Source organism: Schistocerca gregaria, chromosome 2, assembly GCF_023897955.1.
Source record: "Schistocerca gregaria isolate iqSchGreg1 chromosome 2, iqSchGreg1.2, whole genome shotgun sequence".
Taxonomy (NCBI): Eukaryota; Metazoa; Arthropoda; class Insecta; order Orthoptera; family Acrididae; genus Schistocerca; species Schistocerca gregaria.
Window position 1 is genome coordinate 389,772,803 of NC_064921.1, and position 26,669 is coordinate 389,799,471.

The window sequence follows — 26,669 nt, forward strand, 5'->3', positions numbered from 1 at the left end:
TAAGTTCCTAGCTTTCGGAATAAATGTTCCTTCATCAGGGAGGAGAGAGGGGAAAGAAAGGGAAGAAGGAAAAGTGGATTTAGTTACTCACGACCCAGGTTATGAAGCAACAGGGAAAGGAAAACAGGGAAGGTAGCAAGGATGGAGGCATGGTTGTCTGAGGGAAGCCAAAGATATTCTACTGCAGGTACTGTGCCAGCTTCAAACCAAAGAGGATGCATACAGAAGTAAAGAGGTGTATAGTATAAAGATGTAGGATGGAAAGATGCATGAATGGCTAAAGAGGAAAGGGAAAGAGGAGAAGACTGAAAAGTAAATAGGAGTGAGGTTGTTTAACGTAGGTTCAGTCCAGGGGGATGGCGGGATGAAAGGATGTGCTGGAGTGCAAGTTCCCATCTCCGCAGTTCAGAGGGACTGGTGTTGGGTGGGAGAAGCCAAATGGCACATACAGTGTAGCAGGTTCCTAGGTCCCTAGAATTATGCTGGAGGGCATGCTCCGCTACTGGGTATTGGACATCTCCTAGGCGGACAGTTCGTCTGTGTCCGTTCATACGCTCAGCCAGTTTAGTTGTTGTCAAACCAATGTAAAAGGCTGTGCAGTGCAGGCATGTCAGCTGATAAATGACATGTGTAGTCTCACACGTGGCCCTGCCTTGAATTGTGTATGTTTTCCTAGTAGCGGGGCTGGAGTAGGTGGTTGTGGGGGGATGCATGGGGCAGGTTTTGCAGCGGGGTCGGTTACAGGGGTAGGAACCGCTGGGTAGAGAAGGTAGTCTGGGAATATTGCAGGGTTCAACAAGGATGTTACGGAGGTTAGGGGGACGACGAAAGGCAACTCTGGGTGGTGTGGGGAGAATTTTGTCAAGGGATGATCTCATTTCAGGGGTTGACTTGAGAAAGTCATATCCCTGGCGGAGTAATTTATTGATGTATTCGAGGCCAGGATAATATTGGGTGACAAGGGGGATGCTTCTGTGTGGTCTGAGGGAAGGAATATTGTTGTTGGACGGGGAGGAATGTATTGCTCGGGAGATCTGTTTGTGGACAAGGTCTGCAGGATAGTTGCGGGAGAGGAAAGCACTGGTCAGGTTATTGGTGTAATTGTTGAGGGATTCATCACTGGAGCAGATACGTTTGCCACGAATACCTAGGCTGTAGGGAAGGGAGCGTTTGATGTGGAATGGATGGCAGCTATCAAAGTGAAGGTACTGTTGTTTGTTGGTGGGTTTGATATGGACAGAGGTGTGAATGTGAGCTTCAACAAGATGAAGGTCAACATCCAGGAAGGTGGCTTTGGTTTTGGAGAAGGACCAGGTGAAATTCAGATTCGAAAAAGAGTTGAGGTTATGGAGGAAATTAAGGAGTGTTTCTTCACCATGAGTCCAGACCACAAAGATGTTATCTATAAACCTATACCAGGCCAGGGGAAGCAGCTGTTGGGTCTTCAGGAAAGCCTCCTCCATGCGGCCCATGAAGAGGTTGGCATAGGAATGAGCCATCCTGGTTCCCATGGCAGTTCCCCTGATTTGTTTGTAGGTCTGGCCTTCAAAAGTGAAGTAATTATGGGTGGGATGAAGTTGGTAAGTGTGATAAGGAACGAGGTTTTTGGAAGATCTTCGGGTTGGCGTTGGGAGAGGTAGTGCTCAAGGGCAGAGAGACCATGGGTGTGTGGGATGTTTGTCTAACGGGATGTAGCATTTATGGTCACAAGAAAGGTTTCAGGTGGAAGAGGAGTGGGAATGGATTTGAGGCGTTCTAGGAAGTGGTTTGTGTCCTTGATGTAGGATGGGAGTCTGCAGGTGATAGGTTGGAGGTGTTGGTCTACCAGAGCTGAGATACGTTCTGTTGGGGCTTTGAAGCCTGCTACAATGGGACGGCCAGGATGGTTCTCTTTGTGGATTTTGGGTAATAGGTAGAAGGTAGGGGTACGTGGCTCAGGTGGAGTGAGTAAGTCTATGGAAGCCATTGTGAGGCCTTGTGAGGGACCTTGGATTTTTAGGATTTTCTGCAGCTCAGTCTGAATGGAGGGAATGGGCTCCTGGGTAACAGCTTTGTAGGTTGAGGTGTCGGAGAGTTGACGCAGTCCTTCTGCCACATACTCCACACGGTCAAGTACCACAGTTGTGGAGCCTTTATCCGCCGGAAGAATTACAATAGAGCGGTCTGTTTTCAGCTGCTTAATGGCACGGGATTCAGCTGGGGTGATGTTGGGGGTTGTTGGGATGTTCTTCAAGAAGGACTGGGAGGCAACACTGGATGTGAGGAATTCCTGAAATGTCTGCAAGGGGTGGTTTTGGGGGAGAGGAGGAGGATCCCTTTGAGAAGGCGGTCGGAACTGTTCTAAACAAGGTTCAACACTGGGTCTAGTATTTGGGGGCTGTGTTTGGGTGGTGAAGTGATATTTCCAGTTGAGGTTCCGGGTGAAAGAGACTAGATCTTTAACCAGGGCAGTGTGGTTGAATTTAGGTGTGGGGCTAAAGGTTAAGCCTTTTGATAGAACAGATGTCTCTTGAGGAGAGAGGGATCTGGATGAGAGGTTTAGAACTGAATTGGAGTTGGTGATATGTGGCATTTGACTGTGGTTATAGTTGAGATTTGGTCTGTGTGGGGTATGTGCTGGGATGGGCAGATTGAGTAGGGTGGCTAGGCTAGGTTTGTTGGCTATGAGGGGGGTTTGTTGACGGTTCTGTTGTGGTTGGTGTTTGTGAGGTTTGTGAGGTTTATAGTCCACTTCTCTTTTTCCATTTATTGATTTATTTATTTAACATTCCATAATTTAACATTCCATAGTTTTAACGTTCGTTATTCGCTGTTTTCCAGCCAACAATCACTGCCAACAGTCTCTTCCACACCTATCAGTATCATCCAATTCCGTCGATTTCGTGTTGCTGGTGATACTTTTGTGCCATTGCCTATCTTTCTCTGCCACATGAAACATTTTTTGGAACATTTCTGCGCCACCCGCGAACCTTTTTGCGGCACGCGCGAACCTTTTTGCGCCACGCGCGATCTTTTTTGCGCACGCACGATCTTTTTTACGGCACGCGCGATCTTTTTTGCGTCACTCGCGATCTTTTTTTCGCTACTCGCTATCCATGTTTTTGAGCAGCGTGTGTTCTTTTTCCCCTGATCTGGACATACTTGCTTGGTTTGGTCAACTTTTTCCGTATTTTTCTTATTTGGTGGTCTTTCTTTGGTATTTAACGTTACCAACACAATTTGTTTCTTTCTCGCCCTTCCTTCCGTGTTTTATTCCTTCTTATGATTACTATTCTAACTTTAGTTATTTAATTTCCCTACCCACCAGTTACCCACTATGTACCCTAATCCTACACCACATTATTTACATTCATTCCGGAAACATGCATTTAAGGTAGCCAAACTGCAATCCCACATACTTTTGCTCCGTTCCTGCTTAACCTTTGGAATTACCCCTAAAGGACTTACCTTAAAAGTTCCCATCTCTGGGTGCAATTCCTCCTTCCACCAATCTCTCCTGGACTTCCAGAACCTTCAATCCTTAGCCCTTACCCAACTTGTCCTGAAACTCTACACTACTTCATGTAACCACCACTCCCAACAGCTCCTATCTCTCTTCAAAGTCCTCCACCTCTCAAACCCTTGCTTGGAGAACACACTCAGGAACATCACCCTAGAAGCCAGCCTCAAACTTGAGTCCCATGCCACACACCACCTGAAAAAACTATCCACAGTGCTAGTGCAACACCTAAGTGGTGGGGTCCCTCTCCCTATCCCTCACAAACACCAACCACAACAGAACTGTCAACAAACCCCCCTCATAGCCAACAAACCTAGCCTAGCCACCCTACTCAATCTGCCCATCCCAGCACATACCCCACACAGACCAAATCTCAACTATAACCACAGTCAAATGCCACATATCACCAACTCCAATTCAGTTCTAAACCTCTCATCCAGATCCCTCTCTCCTCAAGAGACATCTGTTCTATCAAAAGGCTTAACCTTTAGCCCCACACCTAAATTCAACCACACTGCCCTGGTTAAAGATCTCCTCTCTTTCACCCGGAACCTCAACTGGAAATATCACTTCACCACCCAAACACAGCCCCCAAATACTAGACCCAGTGTTGAACCTTGTTTAGAACAGTTCCGACCGCCTTCTCAAAGGGATCCTCCTCCCCTCCCCCAAAACCATCCCCTGCAGACATTTCAGGCCCTTGAGCACTACCTCTCCCAACGCCCACCCGAAGATCTTCCAAAAACCTCGTTCCTTATCACACTTACCAACTTCATCCTCACCCATAATTACTTCACTTTTGAAGGCCAGACCTACAAACAAATCAGGGGAACTGCCATGGGAACCAGGATGGCTCCATCCTATGCCAACCTCTTCATGGGCCGCATGGAGGAGGCTTTCCTGAAGACCCAACAGCTGCTTCCCCTGGCCTGGTATAGGTTTATAGATGACATCTTTGTGGTCTGGACTCATGGTGAAGAAACACTCCTTAATTTCCTCCATAACCTCAACTCCTGTTCGAATCTGAATTTCACCTGGTCCTTCTCCAAAACCAAAGCCACCTTCCTGGATGTTGACCTTCATCTTGTTGAAGCTCACATCCACACCTCTGTCCATATCAAACCCACCAACAAACAACAGTACCTTCACTTTGATAGCTACCATCCATTCCACATCAAACGCTCCCTTCCCTACAGCCTAGGTATTCGTGGCAAACGTATCTGCTCCAGTGACGAATCCCTCAACAATTACACCAATAACCTGACCAGTGCTTTCCTCTCCCGCAACTATCCTGCAGACCTTGTCCACAAACAGATCTCCCGAGCAATACATTCCTCCCCGTCCAACAACAATATTCCTACCCTCAGACCACACAGAAGCATCCCCCTTGTCACCCAATATTATCCTGGCCTCGTATATATCAATAAATTACTCCGCCAGGGATATGACTTTCTCAAGTCAACCCTTGAAATGAGATCATCCCTTGACAAAATTCTCCCCACACCACCCAGAGTTGCCTTTCGTCGTCCCCCTAACCTCCGTAACATCCTTGTTAAACCCTGCAATATTCCCAGACTACCTTCTCTACCCAGCGGTTCCTACCCCTGTAACCGACCCCGCTGCAAAACCTGCCCCATGCATCCCCCCACAACCACCTACTCCAGCCCCGCTACTAGGAAAACATACACAATTCAAGGCAGGGCCACGTGTGAGACTACACATGTCATTTATCAGCTGACATGCCTGCACTGCACAGCCTTTTACATTGGTTTGACAACAACTAAACTGGCTGAGCGTATGAACGGACACAGACGAACTGTCCGCCTAGGAGATGTCCAATACCCAGTAGCGGAGCATGCCCTCCAGCATAATTCTAGGGACCTAGGAACCTGCTACACTGTATGTGCCATTTGGCTTCTCCCACCCAACACCAGTCCCTCTGAACTGCGGAGATGGGAACTTGCACTCCAGCACATCCTTTCATCCCGCCATCCCCCTGGACTGAACCTACGTTAAACAACCTCACTCCCATTTACTTTTCAGTCTTCTCCTCTTTCCCTTTCCTCTTTAGCCATTCATGCATCTTTCCATCCTACATCTTTATACTATACACCTCTTTACTTCTGTATGCATCCTCTTTGGTTTGAAGCTGGCACAGTACCTGCAGTAGAATATCTTTGGCTTCCCTCAGACAACCATGCCTCCATCCTTGCTACCTTCCCTGTTTTCCTTTCCCTGTTGCTTCATAATCTGGGTTGTGAGTAACTAAATCCACTTTCCCTTCTTCCTTTTCTTTCCCCTCTCCCCTTCCTGATGAAGGAACATTTATTCCGAAAGCTAGGAACTTAAATTTTCGGTTGTTTTTTGTGTTTCTATCGGCTGTACTGAGCTGAGGTAAGCACTGGCCAGACCCTCTATCTCTTTGTTAGTAATTGTTTCACATCTTTATATGAGATTTTCCATTAATTAGTTAAATTCAATATTTCTTCTGTTACCCAAGGATTTCTACTAGCCCTCGTCGTTTTACCTACTTGACCCGCTGCTGCCCTCACTATTTCATCCCTCAAAGCTACCCATTCTTCTTCTACTGTATTTCTTTCCCCCATTCCTGTCAAAATATATATATTGAAGACTGGCACATTTCCTACAGCTGTACTTCACATTTTGGTGTAAAGAAAGTAGTGCGTACCAGCAATGTAAATTAGTGAAAGGCAGTATACTAATTCTTTAATGACACACTAATTCATTTCATTTGTTTACACTACATTTGTGTATCACAACATAAAAATATTTGAAACAAAGAGATCTCCGGAACCAGTGACATTTTACAAATCATGTGCTTTGACACAGTGAACAGAGCATGTTACCAACATCAAAACTGTATTTCACATACGTCTTACTCACTCCACTGTAAGTATTTCACGCTTGAGAATTAGCAGCTATGGTGGGTGGAGCAATCGACAAACAAATGGTGAATGCAAAACTTGAATAGCTGTATTTTCAGAAGTCTGTAATAGTGTACTAACAGAGTACTGTCCAAATTATTATGTGGAATCAGTTTCAGGGGTTGATATCTGACAAGTGTGCTTTTTTTCTCCTTAAACTAGAGGTCAAGTTAGAGACATTCCCTCATTAGTAGCTATAGTATTCAAAAATGGAAATAGAAAACCATGTGAGTACAACACTTACTTCACAGTTCTCTGTAATTAAAATATGTGTAAAATTTACAGGCAGTGCAGTCAAATCATGGGCTTTTGACAACTGTAGCATACCGTATTGGTGAAAATTCACCTCCTGTTTATGCTTTGGAAGGTGCCATTGCCATTGCAGGTGTTGCATTTCGTTGGCTGAAAAATAACATCAGACTTTTGGAAAATGTCTCAGACTCAGAAAAAGCAGTAGATGCAGCTCATGGTGAAGTTTATTTTGTCCCAGCATTTTCAGGACTTTATGCCCCATACTGGCGAAAGGATGCACGTGGGTAAGTGTTTTCACTGTCATTGGTGACTAAAATGCACATCATATGACTTGCAGCCCTTATATAGAGACATTGTTTTTTGCATTCTTTCATATGTAATAGTAACAGTAGGCTGGTTTCATTATTTCTCCCCCTTTTTCCTCTGAACCTCCCCCCCCCCCCCCCCCCTTTCTCCCTCTCCTGCCAAGTAGTGCCAGTTTTTCATTTTTTAACTGGAAAATGTTACATAATGTAGGAAAATTTGACTTTCTGTTGTCGCTATCCAACATAGATGTATTAAGTAAATGAGTTATTCAGTGTATAAATAGTACATCAGTTAGAACCTGGGAATGAGAGTGTCCTATAAAAACAAGAAATATATTACTGTCTGGGGAGCAATTTAATGGTCATTGAATTAATGATGTTGTCCATAATACAGCAAAGTGTAAGGGAACGGGTGAAGTAAGCAAGTGATCATTCACCCTCCAGCGCAGTACACATATTTCCGTCACCGCTGATTCCTCATTGCTGGGTCGCTGCCCGCGCAAGTCAGCTAACAATCTGTCGGCCAGGCGGCTGTTGTCATCAGACACCCTGCTGCATTGTCAGACACCGGGCTTCCACGTTGCATTTGGTAGGCTGTGAGGACACTGACCACTTCTGAGCATGTATGTAACGAGTTGTTCGCGAAGTTCGTGTTTTATATCCGTACTTCGAAGCAGCACAAGGCAGATACCATCCCCCATCGGAACACATCTCTGCAGACGATGCAATGGAACGAGACCCAACAATGAAGGTAGGACTGCAGGAGATATGGGCTTTGCTTGGCGTGCATGCTAACGGCAATGATGGCAAATTTTTAAATAAATAGAGTGACCGGGTTATTCAGTATGGCAGAGGCACAACAAGATTTGCAGACTGTTATAGCACAGTTACGAGAAGAAATTCAGCGATTGAAAACAGATGCAGAAAGTAGAAGGGCTGTGGGACAAGTGAATAGTAGAATAAGATTTTCACTCTGCAGCAGAGTGTGCAGTGATATGAAACTTCCTGGCAGATTAAAACTGTGTGCCGGACCGAGACTCAAACTCCCGAGTTCGAGTCTCGGTCCAGCACACAGTTTTAATCTGCCAGGAAGTTTCAAGTGAATAGTAGCCTTCAGAATGTAGCCGATGAAAGCACAACAGATTCAGCAGTAGTTAAAAATTTTTCTTTGATCCCCACAGTTCTGGTCTTTCGTGGGAAGTCTGATGAGGATATTCACGTGTTTTTTAGTAAACTGGAAAATGCAGCAAGTTTAGGATCCTGGAGTAATTCAGATAAAGTAACTGTGGTGAAATTGCAAATTCAAGATGATGCACTCGATTTTGTTACATGTGATACCATGTGCACTCGAGCAGCTACCTATGATGTTTTTAAGCAGACACTGGTGCAACGGTACAAAGGGAAGAAGACAGAAAGATTTTACAGCGAACAGCTGTACAACATTCGTATATTGGATGGAGAATCTAATGAGCATTTTGCTGATCGCATTATAAAAGTTAACGCTAATATGTATGAGCTCATCAAGAATGATTCACACAATGAGGAAAAATTGTTTGAAGCAGGACAAAGGGCATTAGATACATTTTTGAATGGGTTACAGGGTGAAGTCGGTCATGCAGTCAGATTGGCACGTTGTGAGACATTCGAAGACGGCAGTTCGATTTGTGGAAGAGCTACGGAGACCTCGAATGGACCACAAACCTGATCGCTGTGTGTTTGAAGCTTATTGAGGAACCAGTTATCATGGGAACAGGCAACAGGCGGCCAATACTAGTAGGTAGAAGATTCGGTGTTTCGTTTGTAGAAGGGAAGGCCACATATCACGGAACTGTAGAGGAAGGAATGCAAGGGGTACGTTAAACGACAGAGGGGACAGGAGGGCCACCACTACTTCCACCCCCAAGAAACAATAGTTACTGCGAGCTCCATGAATGACAGTTCTGAAGGCCTGCTTGTTAACACAATTTACCGTTGACAGAATGTCCATTTTCTAGTTGATACAGGGGCTCAAATTTCTCTAATGTGGTGCCAAGTAGTTAAAGAGAGAAGCTGGAGGCAGCCGAGCCGTACCATTAAAGGGTTAAATGCCAACCAGGTGCACAATTACGGAGAAGTTGTGATTAACTTTGTGATAGGCCAAGATGAATATGAGTCCAGAATGCAAGTGATAAAAAGTAGAGAGAAACACTACGAAGGTATACTAGGGTTGGATTTCCTGTCAGCTAACCACGCTCAGATCGATGAAGCAAAGAGAGAAATCCGATTCGGTCATAATGATTATGGCTGCAATGGGAACTCTAAGAGTCAGACTCAAAAGAATGTTAGTGACACTGAGGTAATGCGCAAACCGAGAAGCGGCACAAGTATACTGTTCCGAGTTGACATACATTTGACTGAAAGTGAGTGCACCCCGCGGGAACAGAAAATACACTGTATATTGACGTGAAGATACCAAAGTGCTGAGGAAGTAATTTGTTGTTAACAGAGCTATCATTAAACAGTGATTTACTATACCAGAAGCATTGTTATGTAGCAAGAACCGTCAGTGATATTGAGGACCAAATGGGAAACTGCGAGTTCCAGTGAACATTGCTAACATGAGTAATGCAGAAGTGGAATTACCATGTGGAACTACTGTGGCAGCAGTATCGAACCTAGAGCCACAAGACATGATAGAAATCCCTACCAAGGAGAAAGATGTACAAGTAGCGACTTATAGTCCACCAAATGTCAATACAGGAGAGCAACTGTCGAAGCACGTGGATCAATCGAACAAGAGCGGGTTACTAAATTAAGCCATTTATCACCGGAGGATCGGAAAATAAACAAGAGCTGGTTACTAAATTAAACCATTTATTGCCGGAGGATCGGGAAATAATTTTACCAGTGCTACTTAGCTACTCAGATCTCTTCCATGAGTAGGATAATCTTCCAGCAACTCCATTAGTTCAACATAGAATACATACTGGAGGAGCAGCACCCATCATTCAATGACCATACAGAATTCCTTATAGCCAACAAACCCTAGTCGACAAGATGATTAAAGAACAACTGGAAGCCGGGTTTATTGAACATATAGAGCTGTCTGATCCTGCTTGGGCCTCCCCCATTGTGATTGTAAAAAGGAAATCTCCTACAGGAGAACAGAAGTACTGATTCTGTGTTGATTACCGGAAGCTGAATGCTGTGACGTTACCGGATATTCATCCATTACCGGATCTTGTAGACTCATTGGATTATCTTGGTTCATGCAAAATCTTTTCTGTTTGTGACCTAACCAGTGGGTACAATCAACTGACCGTACATCCAGACAATCGGGCTAAAACATCATTTATTATGCCTACAGGTTTGTACAAGTATAACCGTCTTCCTTTCGGTCTACGGAATGCGCCAGCAACATTTCAACGCCTGATGGATACAGTCCTCAGAGGACTAACACCCACACAATGTCTGGATAACCTCGATGATGTTATTATCTTCAGTCAGGACATGCAACAACATGCTGAAGGATTGACAGCAGTTTTTGAGAGACTAAGCAGAGCAAATCTTTCCTTGTCTATGTCTAAGTCTCATTTTGCTGTATCTGAAGTGGAGTATTTGGGACACCGTATAACCACAGAAGGAGTAAAACCTAATTTTAAATTGGTTGAAGCTGTGAAGAACTATCCTGAACTGATGAATGTGAAAGAGCTACAGTCTTTCTTAGGCACAGCGAACTACTACAGATGATTTCTTAAGGGGTATGCTGAAATAGCATGGCCAATGACTCAATTACTGAAAAAAGGAGCTGTTTTCAAGTGGAGTTCCGAATGTTCACAAGTGATGGAAGCACTGAAAACAGCTTTGACAACAGCTCCCGTATTGCCTTATCCAGATTTCTCAAAACCTTTCATCCTAGCAACTGAGCTAGTAATTTCACTGTCAGAGTGGTGCTTTCACAGGAAATTGATGGAGAAGAGCATCCAATTTCATTTGCTTCTCGTCTTTTGAACAAGGCAGAGTGCAATTATTCGACAACTGAAAAGGAGTTATGTGCACTTGTCTATGGCATAAACTACAACCGATGTTTTTTAGTGGGCCGAGAATTCACGGTAAAGACGGATCATGCAACACTGAAGTGGCTACTCAACCTAAAGGACCCCAGCAGTCGATTAACTCAATGGGCTTTACAGTTAAGTGAGTATCAATACAAGGTAGTCCATCGCCCCAGGAGACTGCACAGCAATGCGGACGGATTGAGTAGGAAAGTCAGAACATGTTTCACCATCAGCCAGGAAGAGGAATTAATAAATGCGCAAGATGCTGACACGCAGTGTCAATCATGGAAACATGATCCTAAATTTGAAGATGTTGATGGGATACTGTACAAGATGACTGAAAAAGGGAACCACATTGTCGTACCTGAAGCACTACGGGAACAAGTGTTAAAAGAATATCATGACAGCCCATTGGCAGGACATAGTAGCAAAAGGGCAACTAACCTACGAATAGCACAACTGTATTGGTGGCCAAATCGTAAAACTGATGCATACAGGTGTGTTTCACAGTGTGACTCATGCAGTAAACAGAATGATGTGGGCAAAACCAAATCACCTCTGCAAGAACTTCCAGAAACGAACACTCCTTTTGAATGAGTAGGGCTCGACATTGTAGGACCCCTACTGAAAACAAAGGATGGGAATTGCTATATTTTGACTATTTTGGATCATTTCTCAAGATATCTATTAATGACACCAATTGCGGACCAAAGTGCTGAGGCTGTTGCGCGAGTATTTGTTAAGGAGTGGATATTGAAATATCGCTCACCCTTATCCATAATAACTGATCAAGGTTCCAATTTTACTTCCAACTTACTACAGCAAGTCTGCAAGTTACTGAAGATTGACAAACTAAGGAAAAAGCCAGCTCATCCAGAGGGGAATGGCCTAGTGGAACGGGTTCATTGAACTCTCATGAAAATGGTAAGTCATTATGTGGGCAGTAAACATGATTCATGGGACACCTACATTCCATTCGTACTGACTGCTTACAACACGAAGGTGCATACCAGCATGCAGCTCAGCCCTTACAAAATCGTCTATGGCAGGCGAATGACCTCGCCGTTCGACTTCACAGCATCAGCAAGAGGCAGCAACAATGAACACGTCAGGGATCTAGCCAGCAAAATGCAGGAAGTATGGAAGCATGTAAAGGCTCGGAACCATCAGTCCTTTTTGAAGCAGGCTGCGCAACACAATCGCAGAGCAGTCGTACCTAAGTATTGCTTTGGAGACTTAATCTATTTGAGTCATCCCGTGTTGAAGAAGGGTCACGTTAAGAAATTTAAATTGCATTGGAAAGGGTCATATAAGGTCCTTGAAATTACCTCCCTGGTCACATTAAAAGTCCAATTGCCGTTTCACTCTATCATAGTGCACATGAACTGTGTAAAGCCATCTTTGAGCAATCCAGCATTGGAACCAGCTGATTAACCGGAAGAACGACCCCGAGGCAGACGCCAGAAGCAGCTGAGACATCTGCAGAGCACTCCTGATGGTAACCAGCTGGTGTGCCGTCGACGCCGAGATCCACAGTTCGATGCTGAGGTGCCAGGTCGTTGCGGAACATGCTCCGGTGTGGCCCCGAGCTCCCCCTCATCAAGGTATCTGCTACAGCTGAGACAACACTAAGCATGTGCCAAGTGCGTATACATCATTACAGCAGTGTGTAGTGTCTAATTGCATATGTGCAGAAGTGGAAGTGTGTTATTCTGGTAACAACCAAGTGAGTCAGTGTTAACATTGTTCTTATTGCAGAAGACTAACTTCTTGCCTTCATTATGTTAAATTTAAGGATAATGATTGTTTTTGCTTTGATCACTTGCTTTTATTTTAGGTTTTGTTTGTCTTTTAGAATCCTTCCACATCAATTTGGTGTTCTTTTCAAACCACAAACTAGTATGGTAGTAGCTAGTGGTAATTTTAAGATTATTTTGAAGTATAATCTACGTGAGGTAGAAGACCAGTTTCAGAACATAAGTGAACACAAGAACCTTATTGAGGCAACTCCAGTCAACCATACGACATGGGATCCAGCACTGTCATGGTATCATAGTTGGGTTATGGCTAAAAACCAAGTCAAGCTAGCCTTTACCGTGTATAGAAGGGAAATTGATTGCTTTTTTAAATCTTTCACCCCACAATAATCTCATTAGATGTAAGTGGGCTACATTTGAGCTTGGTGGCAATATACTTAGAACTGTCTTCGGAACATAAACTAACAGAGACTTGGTTGACGTAACAAGTTAGAGCAGCTAGGGGAAGAAGTACATTCCAATGCTAAAGAACTCTCTGAACATTTAGTGATACTACGCGATATGCAGCAGACAATTACTAATAATACCGTGTTCATTGGTAAGGTCGTTAAGCAGTTCATAGCTCATTTTAGGGATCTGTACAACAAGACTACAAGAGTCCAAAGGGAATTATGGAATGAAGTCAATATCTTGAATGCCCATGTAGAATTAAATACTTTGTTGTTTAGGATTACTGATAGTTTGTAAAATGCATGATTAGATGTTTCTAATCTGAGACAGGCCATTGAAACTAGGTCAGCTAATCATCTGGGCAGTGTTTTGCTGCATTCTAAAGATTTTTTGGCATTGCTAATAGCTATGGAAAGGAAACTAACTAATCCTGTGACTATGATCCTACCTGTCAATATGCAAAATTTGTATTTCTACTACCAATTGAGTGATGTAGATGCAATCATGATGGACAATGAATTGGCTCTGATTGTCGCCATTGCCTTAGCAGACTCCATACATCACTTTGAAGTTTACTGCTTGTATACCTATCCAGTATTTTGGGCGCCCCTCCCATACCTATGTTCAGTACCATCTGCGGGAGCACTTTTTAATTAGTCAGGACCAAAGATATTTCTTATCTTTATCTTAGAGCAATTTGCGCAAATGTGAGCAAACAAAAAAACTTGTTTGTTCTTCGAATATCATATTTTTTGACAGTCGATTATACAGCTGTGAGAGAGATCTTTGCATGAAAGCTCAACCCTGGAACTACTGTCCCAGGAACCTGAAAACACTCACTCAACCCTTTGTACAACAGTTCACAGAAGGTATCATCTACTCTTTCAACTCAACAATTGACCTGACCTTCATGTGTAACAAGTCCTTCTCCCCCTTTACCCAAAAGATACAAAGGAGTGGTTTTGTGGTAGACATAGAAAACTGTGAGTTGTCAGGTGACTTTTTCCATGTACCCCAAATACCCCGAGGCACCTTGCATGTAGAAGGCAAGTTATCTGTAACTCCCAATTCTACTGTATTCCACAATAATACTGACTTATTTGAGTCAATGAATTCATTCAACTTTAATTTAAGTGGGACAGTAGAACTGTACAACCAATTAATTCAATCCATACGTACTAATGGCAACGATTTGAATTCGATTCATGCTTTTAACAATATTAACCAGTATCAACAAGCCACTTAGAGTACCATTACTTTAAAAAGCATTCCATTGGACTAACTACAACTTTTGCAATAATTTTGTAATGTTTGATCACCTTTGGTTTTTATGTATTAAAGCGGTCAAGGCCCTCTGCACCTGCTGAGCTCAAACGCGTTACTGCTGGTGACAGTGTAGTTGACTTGGCACCTATTGTGAATGAAGTCTAAGGTTATTAGAAGTTTATTGGTAGAGGATTGTTAATGAGCCACCAGGTTTCTCAATTCTAATCGGGAGGGTGGTGTAAGGGAAAGGGTGATGTAGGCAAACGATCGTTCACCCTCCAGTGCGGTACACATATTTCTGTCACCGCTGATTCTGGATTCCACATTGTTGGGTCTCTGCCTGCACAAGTCAGCTAGAATAAAAGTGGGTCTTTCTGCCAGCCGGGCGACTGTTGCCATCAGACACCCTGCTGCGTCATCAGACACCGGGCTACCGCATTGCATTTGGTAGGCTATGAAGACACTGACCGCTTGTGAGTATGTATGTAACGAGTTTTTGATAAAAGTTAAAGTAAATTATTCGACCGTGTTCAGATGCTGATCACCGGCTCGCCCTGAGACCCTCACGCCCACCCACCATCATTCTGACCAGTCAAATACCTTATAAAAGTACAATTAGTAGTAGGTACTTCTCAACAGATAGAATCTAACTGGCATTGAAATAGACTGATACAGTGTACTAATGCATGACTAGTTGGATGGTGTAAAACCAAGCTCTGAACTGAATCCTTTCACATCTCAACCTCCATCATTCTTAAGTTCTGGTATAACCCTACACCCATTACTCAGCATCCATTGCTGTTTTCATTCAGAGTCCTGTATCTCATTGTTTCACACATGAAGAAGAAACAAAGAAAAATTTGTAAAGTTAATGAGATGCTTACATCATTAATGCTGTGTATACAAGGTGTTAAAAAAACTCTCAAAAATATAAACTTAAAAATATACTTGTAAAGTTAATGAGATGCTTACATCATTAATGCTGTATATAGAGGATGTTAAAAAAAACTATCAAATACTTTTTGAAGTGGCAGTACTCATTGAAACAAGAAAAGTAAATCCAATAAACATGGATCTGGAAATGCATACTTTCTGCGATGAACTCATGTTTACAGGAGGTGTTCAATGTGGTGTCCATCCATGAGAAAGCATCCCTCTGCCCTCCAGCATAAGAATCATGCACCCTTTGAAGTATATCTGGATATTGTTGTACCTGCTGGCGTGCACTGAAGGTGCGACCCTGTGGTATTTGTGTGTTGGCGTGGTGTGGACTAATTCCTTCAAGTGTCCCCATAACCATAAGGCTAGAGGATTGAAGTCTGGAGAATGAGAAGGTTTAAGTGTGCACTGAGCTGCAACAAAGAGTTCAAAAGTCTCCTAAATTCTTATCCAGAGCCATAACAGGTCAACTCCTGGGTCAATGGCTGTGACCTTGAAATGAAGCTACTACCATCACACTGGAAAATGCCATATTCTCCAAGGCCGAAAAAAGCTCAACAAGTTTGTAGCAATGTGAAGGTACTGCTAATGTCAATGGGCAGTTTTACTGTGAGATTTTGAAGCAACTATTATTATGAAGGAATTCCTGGGAAAAAACAATATGGCAATGCCCCCCCCCCCCCCCCACCTTCTGTACTCCCCAGACCTAGCCCCATGTTACTTCTATCTTTTCCTGAAGATGAAAATCATGGTGAAAGGTCGACATTTTGACTCAGTTGAAAACATCCAAGTGGAATTGCGATGGTTCCTGAACACTCTTCACCCTGCAGACTTCCAGGAGTGCTTCTAAACAGGTACAACTCTGGGATCATTGCATACATGCCCAAGGTGGCTACTTTGAAGGTGACAGAGAACGTTAGGATGAAAGTATAGCTTTCTGATTTTCACAATGAAATTCTCAGATATTCTCAGTAGCACTTTGTATATTTACTCAGTTCTACATTATTTACATACAATTTGCTAAATGCTAAAGTGCATTCACAAAAATTAACTACCACAAAGACAGAATCCATAACAAATGTCACAATCATTGTTAAATTACTCAAGACTTCTCATATTCTTCATTGTAGATCTCATTATTAGTCCATATACCCATTGTGACATATACATCATACCACATCATTACTTCTTTTATCTCATTATTCCATTACATAATTCTTCATTACATCATATATTTTATATCATTAAATTTCACACCCCTACTGTGCTCCATTAAAAAAATTATGCTGAAAGTAAAATTTTCTAACAACAAATAGAATACTGAAGAATCATTACTTCCCTTTGTATAACAGGCAAGATACAAATTAGTCTAAGCATTATTCACTCTGTGTAACATATTTTTTCTTCACTCTAACCTGAAGGGCTATACTATTACAAACTTTATTCAAAACACACACTGCTACAGGCAAGTAACTTCATTTCACTTCAACGTGAACACATGATGTTAGTAACATTTTCATATATTTAGACAAATAGACTACACTGAGGTAATCAAAATCATAGTATATCTCCTAATATCATGCCAAACCTCCGTTTGCCTGAAGTATTGCAGCAGCTCAATATGGCATGTATTGAACAAGTTGATGGAGGTCCCTGCGGAAATATCGATCCATACTGCCTCTATAACTTTAAATAATTGTGAAAGTGTTGCTGGTGCAGGATTTTGTGCGCAAACTGACGTCTTGATTAGGTCCCATAAACATTTAAAGGTATTGGTGTTGAGTGATCTGCGTAGCCAAATCATTCACTTGATTTGTGCAGAATGTTATTCAAACAAGGCACGAACAATTTTGGCCCAGTGACTTGGCACAGTCATCCATGAAAATTCCATTGTTGAATGGCTGCAAATGGTCTACAAGTATCTGAACATAACTTCCAGACAATATCAGTTCGATGGGACCAGAGGAACCCAGCCCATTCCACATAAATGAAGTGCACACAATTATGGAGCCACCACCAGCTTGCACAGTGCCTTGTTGACAGCTTGAGTCCATGCTTCGTGGGGTTTGCAACACACTTAAACCCTACCATTAGCTCTTGCCAACTGAAATCAGGTCATATGATCAGGTCACAGTTTTCAGCCATCTATTGTCCAACTGATGTGGCTCAGGAGAGGCACTGCAGGCGATGTCGTGCTGTTAGCAAAGCCACTCGCGTCAATTGTCTGCTGCCATAGTCTACTAATGCCAAATTTCACAGCACTCTCCATTCATCGTACACCCTGCATTGATTTCTACAGTTGTTTCATGCAGTGTTGCTTGTCTTTTAGCACTGACAACTCTATGCAAATGCATCCTACACAAACGCCACTGCTCTTTGTGATAAATGATACCGAAAACCACAGTGTTGTCATTGGTGAGAGGGAATGCCTGAAATGTGCTATTGTTGGCACACTCTTAACCTGATGGATATCTGAATATTAAATTTCCTCATGATTTCCGAAATGGAATGTTCCTTGTGTCTAGTTCCAATTAACATTCCGTATTCAGAGTCTGTTAATGCCAATTGTGTGGCCATAACCACACCAGAACCTTTTTATATGAATAACCTGAGTACAAATGACAGCCTTACCAATGCACTGTCCTTTTATACCATGTGTATGTGATGTTGCTACCATCTGTATATATGCATACTGCTATCCCATGACTTTTTCCACCTCAGTGTAAATTCACTACATGAAAATTTTTGCTGCTGCTGCTGTACCGATTTCTGATAATTTTGCATACTTACAATTCTGATTTTTCCAAACATGTTTTCTGAAAAATTTCACTTTCTTTAACATTTTGGATTATAACAAACTTTTGTTATTTATAACTGAAAGATAGTCATTACTTTGTGCAAAAGTTCACCATTAATATATTCCAGAAACGAAATTAAACATTTTCCCACTTAATTTAACTGATGTACCATTAGCTTCCATCCTCTGAAAGGTTCTGCTAATGTTCATTGAAAGAATATTTTTATATGGTACTTTTTCAAATCTAATGCACACTTTTTTTACCATATTCAGTATTCAAAATTGGGGGCACATATTATTCGATAGCACATTACATTCAAGTACAAACTTGAAATGCCATTTACTGGCAACATAATTGAAACTGAGATTTTATTTCCTACATCACAATGCATTGTTGTAATTCTCGATGTCATTACATTGTTGTTGGCATATTACTGTGTAGTGGGTTTGCATTAGGTAATCACAAAATGGAAGGCAAACAGAGAACATCCTATGATGCTACTTTCAAGTTTAAAGTAATTATTTATGCTGGAAATGTGGTAACAATAGGGTGGAGCGAGAGTTCAATGTTCTAGAGAGTAACATTCACTTGTGAGAGAAACAGAAATTGGCATTAATTGAAACTACTGCTACTAGAAAAGAATTCATTGGCCCTTGCAAAGGGAAACATCTTTTGAAATTCATCTTTGAAAGGAGGAAGAATGGGCAAACTGTGACCAATGACACCATAAGAAACAAAGCAAAAGATGTGGCGGCAGCTCTTAATATACTGTGGCAAGAGTTTAAGGCTATTCGTAGATGGATTGATCACTTTGTAAAATGGGAAAGCTTTTCTCTACCTTGCTGTACTACAGTATGCTAAAGGGTTCCACAGGACTTTGAGGAAAGCTTCAAGAATTTCAGTGGTATGTCATCACACTTCGGAAAGAGAAGAATTTGTTGATGGGCCAAACAGGCAATGCTGATGAAGTGTCAGTTTCATTTGGTACGCCATGTAATTATGCAGTTGATGTAAAGACAGATTACCATCAAAACACAGGGTGTGAAAAACAGTGCGTAACTGTACTGCTGGAAATCACAGGAGATGTGAGCAAATTGATCTTTCCTAAGCAGAAAACAAGTCCCAAGGTCCCTAAAAATGAAAGCTGTTCCCTGATGATGTCATTGTTCAAAATCGAGAGAAGGAATGAATGACTGAAACCTTCTTGCTTGACTGGCTCTGAAACATGTGGGAACTGCTTCCTGGTGAGCTTTCCAAACAACAGTCAATGCTTTAACTTGATGCATTTCGTGTTTGTCTCACTGGTGACATAAAAAGGAAAATCCACAGCCTAGTCAGTGACCTTGTTATTATTATACCTGGAGGAATGACTTCTGTGTTGCAACCCCTGGACTTTAGTTAAATAAGCCTTTCAAAGGCTGCATTTAGGATTAGTACAAAAAATGGCTTGGTGAACCAAAAGTGTGAATTGACTTCAAAAGGAAAAACTAAGCATGCTGCACCACACATTACCGCACACTGTATTTCAGCTGCCTGGTAAGTATCAGAGCATTAATGATCATAAAATCATTCAAGAAATTCGGTATTTCAAATTCTGTGGATGACAGTGAATACTGTGCTCTGGAACACCACCATGAATTTTGGGGAAAGAGGAAATGAATCTGATGTACACTTCTCTGATGATACCAGAAATGATCGCATTAGTGAATAATGATGAGTAACACCTGCAATTTATGGTATGTTTGCTTGTGCCTCTTGTAGGTAATCAAGTTAGGTATTCATCTTTAATAATGAGTGTTAACTTAACAGTGGTCAGTTAAATTGTTGTTGTTTTGATGGTTCATTTATACATCCATTGTTACATAAAATAAATTTAGCCTACCACTGATACACCAACAAAATCTTTTGTATGATTTCCATTTTTAAAATGGCGCCAATGAGATTGACACCAGTATCGATCTGAGCATCATCTTTGAACTGAGCAAAACATTATTTTGCATAGTTCTGCCATCCAGTTCTGTGTAAGCCTTTCTTGTGTGAAGATGTGAGTAAATGAACTCCTGATTATAAGGTGTTGTTTGGTCCATCTCACCTGAGCATCCACCTCACATTCGATGGTGCATTTGGTATTTCAACACTGATCTCTGTTACTGGTAGTAGAAGACAAATAATTTTTCTTAAAATCTACAGATATGATAACAGAAGAAGAGAGTGAGCCAGTAAATGAAGATGGGATTCATCTAGTTGTAGAAGCACTATTTGCCAGATAGTGTATTCATTAAGGACATTGTACCCGTTATTTATTTATTTTTGCACAAAATTCGTCTAACACCATGTTCCCCAACCTAGTCTTAAGTGTTGGGTGAAATCTGACATTTACTATTGATTTTCAGAGACAATACAGTATTATAAACCACAAAATTGAATATATGGCCTTTCACAAATATAATTCCACTGAACGTTGCATCATATATCCTCTGCTCTCTGTTTACTTGGTCAACAAATTGTAAATTTTTGGATATATTTATTAATGGCAATGCCATAGCAGTTTCATTTATTTTGTCACAATTTGATTTTTCAATCTTTTCTTTCCTTACCAGCGTACCTTCTGCATCAACTTTATTTACATCAGTCTTAAGTAGGTACATTTTATTTACCTTGTTGACAATTCTTGAAGTTTTATGTACTTCTTCAAACTGTCATTTGTCTCATTGTCATTCACTGTGTCATTGTTCTCATTTACAACTTCCTCATCCACTTCTACATTCCTTACCTCAACAGTATCTACTTGCTCTGTTTGGGAAATCATTTCACAACTACTGCCAGGACATGATTGTACTCCTGCTACACTGAATCTATGTTATTACTCATATCATTAACACCCCTGCTGATATCTAATTTTACATTGTTAATAAACTGCTAATTTAGTCCAATTCTGCATTTAAACTGCTGCTGTCAGTATAGTCTTTGCCCAATTTTACACTTAATCTACTGATGTCTTTTCTGAGACCACTGCCAGTTTTTTGATTGGTTTATTTGATTTCTACCCATAAACTGTCAAATTTAGAACCCATATTTAAATTTAGACTGCTGATCTCACTTTCATGATCATTCCTAATTTCAACTATTTTTTGATTAATTTCTTTCATTTCTGTTGTAAAATGAGTTAACATCTCACTTATATTTAGTAAACACCCATAGCCATTAGTGCCCAACAATTCCTTCTTGCCATAATGTCCCTGTCTTTTTCCTGTTTTAATTTACTTTCATCTATTACCTCTGTGTTATTGACCTTAGGTTTCTAATATCATGGTATTCTGTAGGTGATACCTTTGACATTTTCTCGATTACCTAACTGTCATTCTTTTCAGTAACTACAGTTGGATCTATGTCAAATTTTATTCCACTATTATTAAATAATTCACTTTTAAATACCACATATTTTTTGTCATTGATTTCTAATCCTTGTTGTCAACTATCAACTTACTCTTTAAAATTATTTGTCACTCATTTTGGCAGTAGTTATTAGACACTTAACAAAATAAACACTTTTACCTTTATTTTTATTCCAATTGCTCCAGATGTTACTTGTATCTTCTGGAATAAAGGTTTCTTTACATCCAGCATGCTTTCCAATGGCTAATGACCTTAAAATATGGTGGCAGTACCCCTAGGTTTCTATTCAGTACCCCTAGGTTTCTATTGGCTGACATGTTTCAAATGTTGCGGTTGCCTCCAAAGTGTCCTATTGGTTAGTAAATATCTCAGGTATTGACTAGAATTTTTATTTTGTGCAGCTCATCTGCTGTCAATTTCAGATTTCGTCCCTTCACTGCACTTTCCAATGCACTGTCTACTTTGTAAAATATTACTACTGTATATAATGTTTATGACTTATTTTGTCTCTGTTATTTCAAAATGTGAGTCATCTTTCCTATGCTCCTTTTGTAAAGCATTCTTAGTTCAGGATACCATCTGTAAAGCTACTAACCTGTTATGGGATTCTATATAAGGATTGTAATATATGTAATAAACAGTCCCCAAGTTGAAACTTCCTGGCAGATTAAAACTGTGTGCCCAACCGAGACTCGAACTCGAGACCTTTGCCTTTCGCGGGCAAGTGCTCTACCATCTGAGCTACCGAAGCACAACTCACGCCCGGTACTCACAGCTTTACTTCTGCCAGTATCCGTCTCCTACCTTCCAAACTTTACAGAAGCTCTCCTGCGAACCTTGCAGAACTAGCACTCCTGAAGGAAAGGATATTGTGGAGACATGGCTTAGCCACAGCCTGGGGAATGTCTCCAGAATGAGATTTACACTCTGCAGCGGAGTGTGTGCTGATATGAAACTTCCTGGCAGATTAAAACTGTGTGCCCGACCGAGACTCAAACTTGGGACCTTTGCCTTTCGCGGGCAAGTGCTCTACCATCTGAGCTACCGAAAGCAAAGGTCCCGAGTTCGAGTCTCGGTCGGGCACACAGTTTTAATCTGCCAGGAAGTTTCATATCAGTGCACACTCCGCTGCAGAGTGAAAATCTCATTCTGGAAACATCCCCCAGGCTGTGGCTAAGCCATGTCTCCGCAACATCCTTTCTTTCAGGAGTGCTAGTTCTGCAAGGTTCGCAGGAGAGCTTCTGTAAAGTTTGGAAGGTAGGAGACAAATACTGGCAGAAGTAAAGCTGTGAGTACCGGGCATGAGTCGTGCTTTGGTAGCTCAGATGGTAGAGCACTTGCCCGCGAAAGGCAAAGGTCCCGAGTTCGAGTCTCGGGCGGGCAAACAGTTTTAATCTGCCAGGAAGTTTCATATAAGCACACACTCCGCTGCAGAGTGAAAATCTCATTCTGGAGTCCGCAAGTTTTCTATATATACGTATTTTTTACCATAAAGACTGATACACATGAACACTGCATGAAGTACAGAGGCAGACTGAATTAAGCATGGTGGCTCATCAGAGTAGTTAATGTTCCAAATATTTTAATTTGTGTGGTTGATGTAACCTATCAACGCCACACAGACCCCGCCGCAGTACGGAGTATGTCCTATGAGCCCTGAGGGGGGGTCGTGTGGGTGTCAGTGTCAGCGTGAGTGGTGCAAGGCGGCAGGCGCACAACCGGAAGCTCCTTCTCCATTGGGTCAGCGTGCGAATGTGTGGCGGGTGGCTGCCGGTCCAACTCGTAATCCGAAAACCAGTGGGGGGGAATGATGTGTCAGCCAGCTCAGGAGTAGCGGTATTGGAGAGGAGGTGACGTGTGAGCATGCCTTCCCCAAATGCATACTGAGCCATCCACAGAAATGAAAGCTTGAGCACAACCTTGTGGGAGGGACAAGCTGTGCACTATCTAATGTTGAATTCCTTGGTGAGTGTCAGGTCTGTGCTGTTAGTGAGCAGTACAAGCACACGATTATCTAACACTATAATCAACACATCATTGACGCAGTCAGGTGGTACGTTGCATCGAAAAATGAAGGACGGGGCATCCGCATCTCTAGTACCAGAAATGTTTTCAAAACCTGTGAATGGGGATGATGGTGACATGCCTGAGGAACCCGCAAACTGCAGTGGTGATTCGTTGGATGGAGAAAACCCAACTGTAGGTTGAATGGACACGTTAGCGGGTCTTCAAAAGAACATGTGCTTGGGCAGTCCGACTGGGATGGCAGAGGGGTGTCAGAGTCTACAAAGGCAGGCTTGAGCCTGTGTAGAGAAATGGTTTGCTGGTGATCTTTTATCATAATGTCGAACATTGTCTTGCCCCTCCAGAGTATTTTGATCAGGCCGAGGTAAGGGGGTTGTAAGGGTTGTCTGACAGTCGTCCCTGAGCAAGACGTGTGAGCAAGTGCTGAGTGTGGTTTGCACATAAGTGTCACGTGGCGAATGGCTGACAGGTGGGTGTAGCCGGGTGTTTCTGAAGTGTGCACTCATCCTTCTGATAAGGTCTGGGAAGGAGGGGGAATCCCCGGGATCTTGGGGGAGAATTAGTTCACCAGGTAAAACTGGGTTTTCACCAAAAATGAATTCGGAAATTTTCCCATGTAAATCTGGTTTAAATTTAGAATGTTGGCCCAGCAACACCCAAGGAAGGGCCTCGGACCAGAGACAGTCATGGCACCTGAGTGCAGTTTAAATGGTGTGGTGCCATTGTTCCATCAACCCATTTCTTTGCAGGTGGTAGGCTGTCATATGGATTTTTTTAATACCACAGAGATTACAGAGAATCGTAAAAAGTGCAGATTCGAACTGTTGACCCTCGTCAGTTGTGATGGTGGATGGGCAGCCGAACCTAGTGATCCAGGAAGAAATGAATCCTTTGGCCACCATTTTTGCTGTGATGTTGGGTAGGGGGATGGCTTCCACCCAATGAGACACATTTGGTCTGTTATGGACAGGATATACCTGTGGCCCTCCGATGGAGGCAGGGGACCAATAAAGTCTATATGTACATGACGGAAACGTCCCTTAGGGATGTCAAACTTGGCAAGTGGTGGAGAGGTGTGACAGGAACTGCAGCTGCGTGCCCATGTTTGCCAGTCCCATTTCACCTCTTTCCACACGAAACTCTTGGTGACGAGGCAAGTGGTGACATGGATGCCGGTGTGGGCGAGATTATGCAAGGTTTTGAAAACCTGTCAGTGCAGCGTGGGGGGGAGCAAAGGCCATAGAATGCCCATAGAAGAGTAACACCACACTTCGTCTGAAATGCCAGGGAACTTAGCCTTGGTAAACACAAGCAAAGACTGCGGGTCCATGAGCAGACCCTGAATGTCCTCGTCCGAAGCCTGTAGAGCGGCGAGGTCAGATAAATCGACAATATTTGAAACGGCATTGATCCATGATAGAAAATCAGTGGGGATGTTCTCTGTGCCTTTGATGTAGCGTACATCTGTAATAAATTGAGAGAACAGGTCAAAGTGTTGGAAGCATTGGGGGGAAGAATCCTTTGGCAGTTTGCAGAAGGCGTCCACCAGCGGTTTGTGATCTGTAAGGATGAAGAAAGGAAGGAAAGCCCTCGATGTCAGTGCGGAAATGTTTGACATCCTCATACAATGCCAGAAGCTCTCTGTCAAAAGTGGAATATTTCGTCTGTGCTGTAGACAGTTTTTTGGAGAAGAAATGAAGTGATGAAAGTGTGTCGCCTTTGCTCTGTTGTAATATGCAATGTCGCTGGCGTCTGCAGTGTTGAACAAATTGGCAGATGGATCAGAGTGGGCAAGTATGACTGTGTGAGCTAAAGCTGTTTCAAGAGCCCAGAAAGCCGCTAGCATGGGTTCAGTCCAACGGACTGGTTTAACGACCAAAGTTTGTTTGCCAGAGAGCAAGTCCGTCAGTGGGGCCTGCACGGCGGTGACAGAAGGCAGATGATAGCAGTAGTAATTTATAGTACCTAGGAAACGTCTGAGTTCTTTGTATGTAGCTGTGGATGGCAATGACATGATAGCTTGCACACAGGATTTGGGAGGCTGTATTCTGTCTGTGGAGGCAGTGTAACCCATAAATGTGACAGATGACTGACACATTTGGAATTTTTCTTTGATGATCTCGACACCATTGGAAGCCAAAGTCTGGTGGACCTGGGATAAATGATCTTCATGATCTTCAATCGATTTGCTGAAAATATGTCATCCAGGTATGCGAAGCAGAACTCAAATCGTCTTAAGATTGAGGCAATGAAATGTTGTCACGCATTCTTTAAACCAAATGGCATGAAGTTGTACTGGAACAAACCGAGGGGCGTGATGATTTTAGTCTTTTGAATGTCTTCCAGCGCTACAAAAATCTGATGATAAGCACATTTGCAGTAGTCAATCACACTGAAGATTGTGGTGCCCAATAACATGTGAGCAAAATTGTCTATGTTCGGCATGGGGTAATTGTCTATGACAGTGCGAGCATTTAAACATCTGTAATCACCACACATTCAAAAAGAACTGTGTTTGGTGATGAGGTGAATTGGTGAAGACCAATTGCCGTCCAATGGCTGTAGGTTGCCTGCCTCCAGAAGTTCGTTAATTTGCTGCCGGGCTGTGCGCAACTTAATGGGGTTGAGATGTTTAACCTTGTGTCTAATAGAAGGGGTGACAGTGGTAATTATCTTGTGTGTCATTTTGTCAATGATGCAAGAGACTGAGAACTGCACACGAGGCTGAGTAAACTTCTGACATGGAGTTTTGGGACAAGTGGGGTGCTTGAGGCGTAGCTGTTAGTGCAAGTGGGAAAAGGCAGCACAAAAGTCACATGTCTATTACATGAGCATGGCGTGCACTTGTTTCTAGAGGTCAGCTGCGTGCACAGCATGGAGTGGAGTGGGGCACGCAATGACTGTCTGTTGTTAACTTTGCCTTGGGCAACAGGCGCAGGTGAGAGAGGCGCTGGTGTCGCGTGAGGGACAGCGATGGCCGCCGAGTTGCTTGGGTGGTGC

The 26,669-nt window shown here is 42.5% G+C and overlaps 1 protein-coding gene across 1 annotated transcript in view; it reads left to right on the top strand.

Annotated features, from left to right (window-relative positions):
• Nucleotides 1-26,669, top strand: part of LOC126335794 (glycerol kinase-like) — a 285,428-nt gene that overhangs the window by 156,353 nt on the left and 102,406 nt on the right. The window contains exon 7 of the mRNA XM_049999258.1: nt 6,730-6,980. Within this exon, the coding sequence (XP_049855215.1) occupies nt 6,730-6,980 (251 nt within the window). The remainder of the gene's footprint in view (nt 1-6,729; nt 6,981-26,669) is intronic.